Source organism: Artemia sp. Qi Xiang Cuo, chromosome 10 (genome assembly GCF_049724085.1).
Source record: "Artemia sp. Qi Xiang Cuo chromosome 10, ASM4972408v1, whole genome shotgun sequence".
NCBI classification, from domain to species: domain Eukaryota; kingdom Metazoa; phylum Arthropoda; class Branchiopoda; order Anostraca; family Artemiidae; genus Artemia; species Artemia sp. Qi Xiang Cuo.
Window position 1 is genome coordinate 8,449,205 of NC_142803.1, and position 15,699 is coordinate 8,464,903.

The 15,699-nt window shown below is 35.3% G+C and overlaps 1 protein-coding gene across 2 annotated transcripts; it reads left to right on the forward strand.

Annotated features, from left to right (window-relative positions):
* Positions 1–206: 206 nt before the first annotated feature.
* Positions 207–6,597, forward strand: LOC148947436 (uncharacterized). 2 transcript variants are annotated; one of them, XM_089095846.1, is made up of 3 exons: positions 207–277; positions 1,903–2,318; positions 6,481–6,597. In XM_089095846.1, coding segments are annotated over exons 1-3 (438 nt in total). In that variant the 5' UTR covers positions 207–256; the 3' UTR covers positions 6,482–6,597. The 2 variants fall into 2 exon arrangements, with proteins under 2 accessions (XP_088951972.1, XP_088951971.1); XM_089095845.1 differs by having other exon boundaries at positions 6,437–6,590.
* The last annotated feature ends 9,102 nt before the right edge of the window (positions 6,598–15,699 follow it).

Here is a 15,699-nt window from a genome sequence, read left to right on the forward strand (position 1 = left end):
GTTAGAACTACCAATTACAGCCTATTCATTCCGAGTTTTAGAAAGTTTTATCCTATGAGACGAAATCAAGAAAATAGATCCAATTCACTTTCAGCAAAACCCAACCCGCTTATATGGGGCAGGGTGATTCAACCCTGTACTTAATTACAAATCTCAAATGTATGTCATCCGAACCACTTATACTTTCAAAAGTAATTTTGGTAAGTTACAAGCATTTAGTGTTCTTCAAAGATTGCAAGGCCAGTACACGGAAATAATGGAACCCCTTAGAAATTTGGTGAGTGCAATATTTTAAGCCCCTTGTCCTGTAAAAGGGTATGCAGCCCCTTCAAAAAACTGAATATACTAATTAGTTAATTCCTGAGCTAGTAACTTAACCACAACTTTTAATCCATTTATATTACCATATTTTGCTTGAAACACCTCAATATTATTCTCTTTCCGGTTATCAAACCTTAAAAATGATAAGAAGTCATACGATTATGTTTTAAGATAGAAAAGCCAAGCCTGACAATAAAATGATTAAAAATTACGGTAGTTTCCCATTATATGGGCCTTTACAAGGAAACCAGTTACGAAAAACTCGTTTTTGGCGGGGTAATTCAAGACACCGCTATAGAGTAATGGACATGCATAGCGTGGTTTTCATTTTGTATACGATATTTAAACTGTTATTTTTTGGGGTCTAGGGGGGGAGGTACCTATGTTAGGTTACGTATTTAATATATGCAATGCTTTACCCCCCACATCCACTCCTAATGTGTACATGTATAGCCCAAAATTTGTTTATAAACTGTTATATATTCATCCTATTTTCTTTTATTCCATTAGCATTAGCCAAACTTGACTTTTTAGAAAGGCCCATATAATGGGAAAGTACCAAAATTACTAATAAAATAAGACACATTCGCGCGAATTTACAAAATTGTAGGAATACTAGTTGAGGACTTCGTAAATAGTGACGAAGACCACACTGCCTTTCCATTACACAAAAACAAGAGAGGTAATGAGGAAACTTTTGATGAAAGTTTTCTGAGCCTATATTAGGTGAGATCAATGAGGCTCTTTCAATTTTATTTTATGATTTAGTTTGAAAACTTACGTTATTAATAAAATTTTTCGAATACATTTGTTTTCTTTTTATTTGTTTTATTTAGTTTATCCTATTATACTGCTGATGACTGCTATTGCATATATAGTCGAAATATCTATTTAGGTTGCATTCACTATGTTATTCACTCTCTTCACAAATTTTCTCCTTATCTTTTTTTGTTTTGTCTGTGGACTCTGTGGCTCAACTTTTTGGCCTCCAAGGCACGAGATTTGGAATCCAAGATCTGGTTTCCCGATTTTTATCCGTGGAGTCTGTTTCCAGAGTCCCGATGATGTAAAACAGTAGTTCTTAGTCGCTAGCCCTTCTCCAAAAAATAAAATAAAATAAAAGCAGACATTAGACATAAGAGATATTTATTTAAAACAAACTTTTAAACGTTAAAATCTTAATTAAAAACCCCAAATATTATGCTAAATTAATATGATTTCACTTCCCAGTATACAATTTCAGTTATTGATGTCCATGTAAGCATAGATTATACATACAGTGCAGAGGCCATGACACCATAGCTCGCGTTAATAGTAGCCCCGAAATACATATGTTCGAGTGATTTCTAAGAAGTCAGAGAGCAAAAAGCTTGGCCTCCTGCCACCTCCTCCTAGCTTCCCGCTCCATATTGTCTGGCTAGATTAAACTCAGAAAGTCTCAAAACTCTCTTTTATGTTAGTCATTCTTAGGGCAACCTAGGGAGAAAAAGGAAGATTGCAAAATGAATTTTAGCTATACTACAACTTAGGCTACTAACCTAGATGATATTTTGTGTCATGAAAAGGAAGTTTTCTTTATAGGTATTTGTCGCCATTTGCACAACCATTTTTGCAGTCCCGATCGACAGAGAAGGCCGTGATGATGTTTTCATGGTGTCTTCAAGGCCATCCGGGGTATCAGGTACCGATGTACAACGTGTCACTGGGGTTCGTCAAAGCGTCAAAAATAATAACCTGTCTCTGAATGGACAGGATTTTAGCAGTGGTCCCCAACTCCAGCAAAGCATTGACAGCGCCATGGCCGCCGCGTTATCTCCACTTCACATGTTCAACACTCCGAATTACGGTGCCTATCCCCAGGCTTATATAGATCAAGTAGATTTATCCTACCCTCAGTATCCTTTTATGGGTCCATCCATGATAAGCGACCCTATATTTGAGAATCCAGGAATGGTAGGAGGAGTATTGCCCGTGGGGTTTATGCACATTCCTGTGTAGTAAGTATTACCATTTTACATAAATACATGAACTATTTGGTACGTATTATATGAAAAAGATTTTTTCCAAAAAATCTCCCCCCACAAAAAAATATGTTAACGCCCCTCCCCCAAGAAGTCATGAGCTTTGGCCCAACTCAGGAAGCCCAATATTCTTCTATATTGAAGAACAAAATTTTCTGATAAGAGTGTTAGCTGTAAAAACAGACACAAATGGAGGATTCTGTATTTGGAAAGGGGGGAGGGGGTATTTAGTGAAGTCGCCCATCTTTAAAATTAATGGACACATTTTTTTGAACTATGACGGATGTATACATAACTAGTAGGAAACGGCATACATATCAGTTCCTAAGGGAGACAGTATCAATCCCCCACCCCCTCACAGCACATGCCTATGTAAGAAGACTATTATGTTGCTTAAGAATGCATATAGTATACTGGGGGAGCTTGATCGCCAACGATGTTTTGAATGGTCAAATCTATTAAATCATACGCATCGTACCAAAGGTCCCGAGATTAATGTAAACGAAATAGCACTTAAGTATTGTAGCAAACACACCCAAGAAGTGAGGTTAGGCTAATGTTAATGGAACAGTTCTTACTTCATAGTAGGCTATGCAGAATAATTGTCGCTAAAATATTTTGCATGAAGACCCGCTATACTTTACCTCCCTCCCCCGCCCCCCCCTAATGTACAGATATACAGCCCAAATTATTCATTTTCAAAGCATTTCTGCCACCCGTAACTGGTTTTTCCGGTTTTTGTTTCGTCAAAGTTGATTCAATTTACAGCTACACGGGTTGAAACAATTTCTCCCTTTTTTTCTTTTTTTTTACAGGCTTTGCGGTACCATCACAGATGATTCCGAGACGCATTGTGAGAATAGCTGGAAAATATATAATTCGGGCTATATATTTGCACATTAGGGAAGGGGCTGGAGAGGGGGTGTGTGTAAAGTATATTGGGTCTGCATGCAAAATTGTTAGATACAATTATTCTGCATATTATGAAGTAAGAATTGTTTCATCAGGATTAACGTAACTGCACTTCTTAGGTGTGTTTAGTATAATTCGTAAGTACCACGAAATCAATGTAATAATATTGATGAATTATAAAATAAGTATACAGAACTAGTAAAAACAATAAAACACATACATATCAAGGTTTCTAAGTGAGGCGGGATCTATACGATCCCTCTCCGCGTATGCCTGTGTAAGAAATAAGAATACCTTAATACTGCTCAAGATTGCATAGAGTATATTTGGAGAGCTTGATGCATATTGGGAGACGCCAAAGATATTTTGAACTGTTAAATTTTCTAGATCTTAGGCGTCGTACCAAACTTCTAAACACTACGCCAATTTACAAGGTAATCAGTTTTGCAGAAGCTGACTAATTATCATTCAGAAATATATTCAATACTACTCCAGGAATTATAATTGACTAACTATTGCTCCTACAAACTAACTATTGCTTCTGAGATTCAGACGGTATTTCCCTAAAACAAATTTAACTTAAATAAGTCAGCTTGTGAGGCAAAACTGGATTTTTTTTTTTCCAATCACTGTCATGCACGTTCCTAAGATTTTATTTTCATGTGACCTCTGCTGTGATAAATATATCGCTAATATTGTAGATTATCACATGATTTTTATTATCTTTTTATTATTGTTTTGGATTGCTTCTTGCCCATCCAATCAATGTATTTCACTATATTTGACTGTATTTGATTGTTATTCAATGTTGACTGACTTGTTTCTTTGATTTCTTTGCTTCTCTCTGTTTTTTTCCTTTAATATCCTTTTTATTTTTTCTTTATGATAGATAGATAGATGCTATTGATAGATTATAGATAGAAGCATGGTCATATAAACTTCTGGGGGGGGGGCTCATTGGATTGGTAATCAGACGCTCTAGTGCTCTTTTTAAGAGTCAAAGTGGTCAGAGGGTAGCTACCCCACCCCCTCCCGACACGCACACGTCGTATTGTCCCGAAATGCATCTAAAAGACATTTTGAGATAGTCATTCTATTCAAAATAGTCTATATACCATATAACAAGGCTTTTGGGGTTGAAAAAAAAAACTCAGAGATTGGGGACAAGGATTGTTACTTATTCACAGGGGTATTTAAGGTTTCTATGGAAGGGATGGTTATTTAACTATAGGAGAAGTTCATTTTTTTTTCCTCATAATGACTATGTCAGTATAAAAGAAACTGAAAATAATTAAAAAAACTTTTTCCACAAAATAAGTTTTTCAATAAAAAGTAAAGAACTCCGTTAAACCAAAAATGAACAAAAATAGATTCAAATAATCTACCAAGCATACAACTTCCACATATCTGTATCAATAAATAAATGAAACCCAAAACAAACAGAAATTAAAATAAATAACAGAGTCGATCTCAAAACCAGCAGAAATTAATATGAGTAGGGTTTTAAAGCCCATGCTTTCTAAAAGCCAGAATATAATTTGTAATTTAATGAAAAAATTCTTTTAAATGTTTACACTTTTATTACTTTAAGAAATCAAAAATTAATTAAGATTTTAAGGAATAAATATCAGCTTATGTTTATTAAACTGACAATGCACATTTTTTTCAGTAAATTAATTTGATTTTTTTTTTCAGCAAAGTATAAATTATATTCTGGCTTTTAGGAATCTTGGGGTTTAGAACCCTATTCATATTAATTTCTGCTTGTTTTGAGCTTGACTCTTATTTATTTCAATTTCTGTTTGTTTTGGGTTTAATTTATTTTTTTACGCTGATTTGGGGGTAGTTGTATGCTTGGTAGATTATTTGACTTTATTTTTGTTCATGTTTGGTTTAAAGAAGTTCTTTTTTTTTGAAAAGCTTGTTTTGTGGAAAAAGTTTTTTTTAATTAATTGAAATGAACAGCCTAAAGTAGGAGGAACTAGTACAACCCAATAGAAGGTAGCATTAAACCAAATTTAGTGGAGGCAGTTTGTATTATATGGTTAACAAGGCAAATAACATAACAAATAATATAGTTATAATCACAAATATAACCATAAAAAACGCTTTTTACATTTCACGCTTCAACAGTTGGAGAGGGCAAATGAACATCTTGGGCAAAATTAGGTCCTGAGAAGAGAAAATAAGGTTTGAAGGGGTCAAGTACATCTTTTTTTATATAAAAATTTACGCTCCTGTTTTGTTCCCCTTTCCTAGGAGTAGATTCCTGCCCTAAATGAACCGTTTTGTTCCTGTTTAGATGTATAGATAGATAGATAAGATTTTATGCACTATTAATACACATATACTGTGCTAGTCCCCCCCCAAAGACTCCTTGGCCTGTAAATCTTATCTAAGCTTGATTTTGGTTTTTTTTTTCGATGTAGCGTATATCTTATATGTTCGTTTCAATAAATAATTAGCTATACTTTAAAAAAAAATCTTAAATGTCTCCACGTTAATATAAATTACTTTTTACTTCATCAGAATGATGATGACCGTTTTTATAATGTTTCATGAAAAATATCAGTCACCAGGTTTTCTCAATGTACCAAGAATATTAAAATAAAACAATTATTGTGTCTTGGATCTCTCTTAGGTCTACTCCTACCTAGAAATTGCGTGTTCTTAATTTAATAGGTTGCTTCAAAATAATCAAGCTTTTTAGACAATATTACATTTTTGAAAGTGGTGCCAAGTTGAATTGAAAACAAATAAATTAAACTAATTAGTTAAATTTAAAAACGCTTTTAGTCCGAAAGAATTCCCACAATAATTATCTGTTGATCCTTAAAGGGAACCAGAGCTTCAAGGGAAGTAATATTTTCTCAAGCTTCTTGGTACCAAAATGTTTTAGCCTGGTGTTTGCTCATTTCTCCCCAGTTTCTTCTTTTTTAAGTTTGGCAACCACTGCTACCAAAAACAGCGTAACTGCAAGTGGAGGTATTTTTCGTCAAAAATTAAATTACCGAGTTTTTCTAATTTGCCTAATATATATGGTGTTGTAACTATCCACTTAACCACTAGTATCCACTACAAACAATCAGGTTTCATTTTCATTGTTCTTGATACTTCTTTAAAACCGTGTGATATTCAAATAACATGCCAGAAGTTCGGTATATTTTTCTTTCTTTTTCTAGTGCAAAGCAGGATGGGACACTTATCTTTTACTTGTCTTCTTTAGGAGAAGATGGCCTTCCCAGAGAGATCGAACTGATGACTCCTGAAGAAAAGTAAAGGTCGACATATCACCTTTCGATTCTGTTTTGTAAATGTTGTTAATAAACTCTTATTTATTTGACTTGGTGGGAAGAAAAGACTGGAATTGGCCTATGAAATTCAATCAGAAAGTTCTTCTCTTAGGACTTCAACAAACAAGACATTCTATTAACAGAAACACCGGACCCAGAATTCGTTTGGATGGGAAATATTTCTGGCAATTTTCTTAAAACAGTGATTTCTCAGTTCCTCTTTCTTAAAATCCTGTGAAACAGAATACATTGTTTTATTGTTTCTTTATTGTTTTTTTTTCAAATTTTCAAATAGAATATCAGCAAATTCCTTAAGTTGCTTTTCTTGAAAATTACCTGTATATGTAGCCTTTCCATTTGTTTTAGAACCGAAAAACAAATTCCAGTGTCAGTAAAAGCATTCGGGTGGAACTAAAGGTAGACTAAGAGGCAGGATTGGAGGCATCGAATAGATTCACCCTTAACAAATATTTCTTAATCTTTTGACTAAAGCGCTTGAAACACACGTTGAAAACGACATCAGAACACCGGTTTAAAAAGAAAATAATCATCATAGTGATAGTGCTGCCTAATTAAAGAGCAAAGTGGGCACAATGTACTATTTTTCTTCACTAAGGCATTTAGTATGGAAAAGGGATTGTCGTAAAAACTTCGGGGGGGGGGGCTTGTTAGATTGGAAATTGAGAGTTCTAGTGCTCTCTTTAAGATTCAAAAGTTATCAGAGGGCTCCCCCTCCCACAAACCCTTTTCCCCCAAAGACATCCGATCAATCTTGAGATAACCGTCTTGTTCAGCATAGTTAAAAGTCCAATAGATGTTCTACTGGGAATGTCACCCCCACAGCCTTTGGGGCAAGGGCTGTAGTTATGCAATTTGCCTATTGTTTACGATTTTTGGTTTCCAAAAAGACCAAGGATATTTTGTTAAGGCCTTTCAGGTAATATTAGGGGAATTGTTAGACTCATACGGTTTGTCAAAAAGGCGTATCTCAAAAGAGGCTTAGAGTTTTAAGTTGGAACTCTCAGGGAGTGATGAGGGGGAGGGGGAGAATAATTGACCAAAGGGCAATGTGTGCACTCTAATACTGCTTCGGATATTACTACTACTACTAATAATTCTATTACTGCTCCTACAAGCACAACTACTACTACTGCTAGTACAAATGCTATTTCTATTGCGACTATTGAGGTAATTGAGGTGAAAATTGCAGAACATGCTGAGGGGAAACTCGGACTAAATCAAAACACACTAGGTACATACCGTTTGTCAAAAGGACATATCAGCAATATCTTAGGAACGGCTTAGCGTATTAAGTTCAAACTACCAGGACACGATGAGGGGGATGTTCAACTAACCAAAGAGCAATATTTGCATACTACTAGTGCTACTACTGTTACTACTACTAAAGCTTAACTAAACCAAAACATACTCTGTGCATGCAAGTTGGCAAAAGGGTGCATCAGCAATATCATGGTTGCAGTGGTAGCTGCAACCTAGTAAAGAGCGAACCACAGCCCATATTAACTAAAAGTAAAAAAAACACTTTTAGAAAAGAGCTACCCAAGAAACAAATTGCCATTTGACACTGATTTAAGAATGGTAACTAGTGTTTCGATTTGTCCTAAAAGTAAAAGTTTATTGCGAAAATAAATTTATGGTGATTTCGAAAAAAGCCTGAAACGAGTGGAACCCCTCAAAAATGGCCTCAGATCAAAATAAAAAGTGTACCTCTGGAGTCTAAATGATCAAAAGCTTTATGAATGGAATATACAGCCCCCATCCCTGAACAACAAGGAAAATCGCTTTTTGCATGGGTAGCACTGATCTGTCTCCCTTTTTTCTTTCTTTTTTTCTAACAGGGCTAGGGGGTGACCTGAACATCATAGAGATATGTGTAATAGTTTATTCGAACAGAAATTAAATTTGCTAGTCTCTTTTTTAAGTGATTAAAAAGATTGGAGGGCAACCTGCCCCCTCCCTAAGGCCCCCTCCCCCAGAGTCATCCAATCAAAATTTTGAGACAGCCATTTTGTTCAACATAATTCAAAGGTCCAATTTAATGGTTTTGGTGATGGTATGACGCTCCATGGTCCCTGGGGAAAGAGCGTAAGCTGCATCGGTATCGGACGTATCGATATCACACATAACGGTATGGACGTATTGTTATGAGGCATATTGGTATCGCCGATATCTTATACAGATTGTAGTAGCTCATATAAAAGATATTGCTCGTATTTACGTCCTTCCTATAAATTCCACCATCAAGTTCCAAATTGCACCAAACATGGCACTTTTTATGTCACGTCTCAAGTGGAAAAGCTGGGGCTAGTGGGCTACCAGAACTATTTAGAGTGACATTAAATGGCTCATTTTAAAGCTATGGCTCATATCTACATGATTTTTATCAATTCTACCATCCGTAAGTTTGATATAACACAAAAAACAGGAGCATAATTTCGTCGAAATCCGCAGGGGGGAGGGGGCAGAGATGAACCAAAATTTCCCAGATCAAGTGGAAATGTCAGTGAGTGAAATGAAAAATAAGCCTTATAGTACCATAAATGTAAAGAAATACTGAAGAAAACTGACTTGTTTCTCTGAATTATGCAGGCTTATATTGGTTTTGACAAGATTTTTGAAGAAACTAAATTTCAGCTGGGGGGGGGGGCAAACTGGGGTCTGGGATGGAGAACTGTGATCTGGAAGGGAAGGTTGTCCACATGCCCCATAGTAAACTATGCCCCTGACCAAAAACAACACTTTTGGTATGACTTCTTAAGTAGAAAAGCTTGGAAGAATAAAACGATATCATCATTGTAGTAATTATGACCCAAAACCCTTTTCTGGAGGTTTAAAAGAACACCTTCCGTATGTTTCTCCTCTATGTCCCCTTAATAATCTACGCAATTAAGGTACAAACACCAATATATCAAGCCAGATTATTAGAAGCATGGTTCTGTTAGTACAGCGTTTGACTTCAATTTAGTGTGTCTTGCGTTCGATTACTATTTTTTGTTTTTTTTTTCAATTATGGTTTTGCCCCCTTCTATCTGATCATTTTCAGATAATTTCACTGTTTTTGTAAACGTGATGCACTCATTTTTAAAGCACGTCCCGAGAAGGTCTTTTGTCAGGTATTTTGATTCAAAAGGGAATAGAGGTCGTCCATTTCATGGTTTGCAACGACATTCTTAGTAGATCACTAAATCCATACCCCAACGAATGGCGTAATTTTATCAAAATCTTGTGGGTGGTCTGGAGCCAACTTTCCCAAATCAAGTGAAAATGATAGAGAACACTGAAAAACGAGCCATATAGTAATAAAAAAGGTAAAGGTAAACTAAAAAAACTGACCTGTTTCTGTGGGTGCTTGAACTATTCGGGCCTATCTTAGTTTTGACAACATTTTTGGAGAAAATAAATTTCAGCTAGGGGGGGGGAGCAAACTGGGTCTTGGGGAAACTGTGGTCTGGTGGAGGTAGTTGCCCCCTCTGCACCGTAGGAAATTACTCTCCTGAACCCAACCCCTCGCCACTTAGTGACTGGAGAAGTGTAGGCATGTGGTTCTGGAAACCCTCAAAGTTGTATATTAAAATAAGGATAACGTATTGTTACACTTACTTATTCAAATTATTTACTTGATAATTTCACCGTAATGTCCTCTCCATACGTACGAATGTGCATCCAAATAGGAAGAAAGAAACATGAAAACAGTTCTGTAGCAGAATTCAGGTAATTCTCCCCAAAATTTTTGAAATGAAAACAAATTTAGTTTATAATACCATTTACCGTACCTACACAAGAAATGATCTTTTTTAAAGATTTCGGTTCATCTCTAAGTAATGAGTGGCTTTTCTATTTAGGGACAGGTCAAATAACTCACTAATCCTAAAGGCACGTTTCTGTTGAGCTAGCAAGATTTTCTACAAGCATGTTGATACACAAACATGACCGCTTAGTTAACCTTTTGTGTAAACGCTACTCGCCTGGAGCTAATTTCTTAAGTATTACTAAAGTTTTTTTTTTTTAAACAAAGATTTAAAGTTCTATTTCTTATTAAAAATAAATACAAAAATAAACGACACTATGTTTCTCTAGATTGGAGGTGATAAGAAATTATATATATGTAAAAAAAAATAAGTTTTGAACTGAGACTAAGGAGCAGCATTAAAATTAAAAGGAATAGAAATTATTTTATAAAATAAAAAAGAGCATGACAGTATTGTTTCTAAATTAAATTTTAATCAAAAACGAGCAAAGATTAATTTAAAAAAAACAAATTTTTCCGAATGCAGTAAAGAGCGAAGTTGAAACTGAAAACGAACAAAAATTATTACTTCATAGCCTATAAAACATATATCAAAAAACTAGTGCAAATAAATCAACTGGTGATACTTTCCTATGTTTGTAGGATTAGAGAGAACTAGTGCTTTACTGAAAACACAAAAGTCAAGTATAAAAAACAAGAATAGTGATTTAGGAGTCTAAAGTAAAAACGGAGCCTCGCAACAAGAAACTAATCTATAATGCTTTTCATAGTCTTACAGGAGCTATGATATCAGTAACTTTTATTATACAATTAAAAGTATCTTAAAAACTTAGCATAAAAATATTAAGTTTAAAGGCATTAAACAGCATAAAAAATAATTGATTGATTTTGAAGGTAACATCTTGGTCTTACCTAGTATTACTCGAAATGAAAAACATACCAACCGTAATATGCACTCTGGAAATCCAGTTATTTTTCTCTGTAAAACGAAAAATTTCAAGTTGTGATACAAATTATAAAGGGAGTCTGTAGTCCTAATACTAATAAGATTTCTTCACTTTGAACTTGTCAACCAAACAATCATGAAATGTCCTTTTCAGATCCAAAACGACAGTCAATCATTGAACTGAGCTCATTGTTCAGAAGTGATGCAAAATTAAACGAAAAAAAAATAAAGCAACAATCCTAAAATGGTTTACTTTTATACTGTTAAAAGTGTCATTAAATGGTTACTTTCACCGTACCAAAACTCCTAAATTGTTTTGTCTTTTCAGTAAAGCGGTAGTTTTCTGTAATCCTACAAACATTGGGAAATATCACCAGTTGATTGATTTGCACTAGTTTTATTGATATATGTTAGATAGGCTGTGAAGTAATAATTTCGTTCGTTTTAAGCTTCAACTTCACTCTTTATTTCCCTCGGAAAAACTTTGTTTAAACTAATCCCACCAATGGTCTAGGGTATTTGGAACTTCCACGGATATTAAAGGGGATGTTGAACTAACCAACTGGCACTATGTACATACTACTATTAATACCACTGCAACTAGTACTACTGTGACTAAAATTACTAATACTACTGCTACTGTTACTACGACTATTTCTACTTCTGCTACTACTACTATGATTACTGCTAGTAGTTCTACTGAAGCTAAAGTGTATTACGGTGAAACTTTCAGGGAATTTTGAGGAGGAAGTTGAACTAAATAAAAACAAAACTATGTCGATTCAGGCTATGAAAAGGGCGTAACAGTTATTTATCAGGAACAGCTTAGAGTATTAAGTTGAAAATTTCAGTGCATGGTGAGGGGGATGTTAAACAAAGCAAAGGGTACTATAAGCATACTACTGCAACTACTACAACTACTTCTACTGTTAGTGTTAATACTACTACTAAGACTAAGGCTATTAAGCAGAAATTGTTAATAAAATTTGAGGGTGGTGTCGAATTAAATGGAAACACGTTTTATGTATACAGGTTGTCAAAAGGAAGTTGAAACTATCAGGGTATGAGGAGGGGATGTTGAATTAAAACAAAAAGGAAAAAATTGAATACTATTATTGCTACTACTACGACTACTGCGACCACTCATACTATTCCCAAAGATCCTACTATTACTTCTGTTACTATAATTACTACTATCGCTAATGCTAAGGATATTAGTAAAGATTTCATGGAATGGTGAGGTCAATGTTGAACTGAATCGAAACACACTAACTGTATGTGGGTTATCAAAGGGATGTATTCATGTGGTTAATATGGTTATTATGTGGGTTATGAAAGGTTGTCAAAAAGAATAGGCAAAATGTCTTAATAACAGAATACGGTATTAATCTTTATTATTCATGGAAAGTTTATATATAAAACTAAATAAAAATATACTAAGGGCTAAATTCTAAGGGCTAGTGCCCTTTTTAATAGTCAAAAGTGATTGGAGGGCAACTAGCCCCCCCCCCCACGCCGTTCATTCCCCCAAACACATCCACTCAAAATTTTGAGATAGCCATTTTGTTCAGCGTAATTGACTTCCAGATAGAAAATATCTTTTTAAGGAGGACACTCCCCCACAACCCTCAGGGCAAGGGTTTTAAGTTATGTCCTAGGGGCATATAAGGTTTTTATAGAAGGTGTTGTCATAGAAACTTCAAAAAAGGCTCATTCGATTGGAAATTCAAACGCCTAGTGCCCGTTTTAACAGTCGAAAGTTATTGGAGGGCAACTAGCCCCTCCCCACGCCCATCATTCACCCAATCACATCCAATAAAAATTTTGAGATAGCCATTTTGTTCAGCGTAGTTGATTTCCAGATAGAAAATATGTTTTTGAGGAGGACGCTCCCCCACAACCCTCGGGGCAAGGGTTGTAAGCTATGCCTTGGTGGCATATAAGATTTTTATAGAAGGTGTTGTCATAGAAACTTCAAAAAAGGCTCATTCGATTGGAAATTCAAAGGGCGAGTGCCCTTTTTAATAGTTGAAAGTGATTGGACGGTAACAAAATCCCCTCTCACGCCAATTTTTCCCCAAACACATCCCCATTTTGTTCAACGTAGTTTAAAGTTCTGGAAATTAGGTCTTTGAGGTTGACAACCCCCTCACAGCCCTCAGGACAAGGATTGTAAGTTACGCCCTGGGGGCATATACAGTTTTTATAGAAAGTGTTGTCATAGAAACTTAAAAAAGGGCTCATTCGATTAGAAATTGAAATGGCTTGTGCCCTTTTTAATAGTCGAAAGTAATTGGAAGGCAACTGAAACCCCTTCCACGCCCAACATTTCCCCAAACACATCCAATCAAAATTTTGAAATAGCCATTTTGTTCCACGCAGTTAAAGTTCAGGAAATTATACCTTTGAGCAGGACACTCCTCTTACAGTCTTCAGAGCAAGGGTTATAAGTTATGCCCTGGGGCATATAAGTTTTTATTGAAATCTTTATCGTAGAAACTTGAAAAAGGGCTTATTCGATTGGAAATTCGAAGGTCTAGTGCCATTTTTAATAGTCGAAACTGATTGGAGGGCAGCTAGCCCCCCTCTCTCGCCCACCTTTTCCTCAAACACATCCAATCAAAATTTTTAGATAGCCATTTTGTTCAGTGTTGTGGATTTCCAGATATAAATTACGTTTTTGAGGAGGACACTCCCCCACATCCCTCAGGGCTAGGGTTCTAAGTTATGCCCTGGGGGCATATAGGGTTTTTTCTGAACGCGTCGTCATAGAAAGTTCATATATATAAGTTCATATAAGTTTATTAATCCACATTCATAAACAAATGAATAAATTAAACAACACTTTCACGCTGGAGAAAACCTACGAAGGTTTGTGATCGCGCGAAACTCCACGTAACTACTTACCTATTAACTCAACTATTTACATAAACCTCAACTATTTGATTAAAACTATTATAAATAAACCAAAAATAGACAAACTATATCCTATATACATATATATATATATATATATATATATATATATATATATATATATATATATATATATATATATATATATATATACATATAATAGTAATAATAATAATAATAGTAAAAAAAAATATATATATAGAAAAATAAATAAATAACTGAATTAAAAATGATAATACATAAATAAGATATAAAAGAAAAATAATAATAACCAATCCAGTCTCCATCACTCACTATACTCAACTCCCTCTCCCACCCTGCCAACCTTACCTTAGCTCCTACCCACCCTTACGTTACCAGCCCCCCCTTACCGCTTCAGCTCTTCTTCCTCCCCTACCTAACCTACCAACAATAATAAAATTTAAAAAATTCCCCCCCAAAAAATTATCTTTTAAATTCTTTTTAAATTGAAGTACATGTTCTGCCGCTCTAATGATCAATGGTAGCTCATTCCATACTGATGGACCCAGGTGTTTCATTGAAAATGAAGACCTGATACCACGACGCAAATCAACAACTATATTATCACTTTGCCTAGTACCATAATTTTGCAGATCACTATTAATTTGGTAAAAATTCTTAAAAGCATCAGGGGTTAAACCATTCTTACACTGAAACACAAATACTGCAGCTTGGTAATCTCCTATCTGACCTACATTAAGGAGCTTCAGGGGCCTAAAACAAGCACATGTGTCATGTACATCCTGGACATGCCTACCGATTGTTCTAACAGCTTTACTTTGTAGAACTTGCACTCTTCTATAGTTGCATAAGAAGTTACTGCTCCATAGAAGGCAACCGTAGGAGATATATGGATAAACCAACGAATAATATATAGTTAAAAGTATTCTTTGAGAGAGAAAGTGCTGCAGATGTCGAAGTATTCCAACCCCACGTGCCATTTTTGATGAAATTGTTTCACTGTGACACTTCCATACCAAATGGGAATCAAGATAAAAACCAAGGTAGCGGAGATGATCAACTTGCTGAACTAGATTACCACATAAACTTACCTTGCCAGAAACATCCAGTGGTGTACCAACTTTACAAAACGTCATTAAAAATGTCTTGCTAACATTTACACACAATAGACTTAATGAAGTGAAAATCTCCAGACTTTCCAATGCGAGATTCGCTTTTTTCACCAGGTCCTTCACAGATGAGGCAAACACAGTTAAAACGATATCATCAGCAAACGAATTAAGACACACATCTTTCAAATAAAGACGCATGAGATCAACATAGATGAGGTAAAGCAGCGGACCTAACACTGATCCTTGTGGTACTCCACACGTCACTGGAAATGCTACTGAATCCACATCATTCAATACTACTTTGAGGGATCTCCCTGTGAGGTAACTTTCAAACCACTTCAAGCACTTTCCACGGACACCTAACGACTCCATAAAAAGGGCTAATTCGATTGGAAATTGAAAGTGTTAGTGCCCTTTATAATATTCC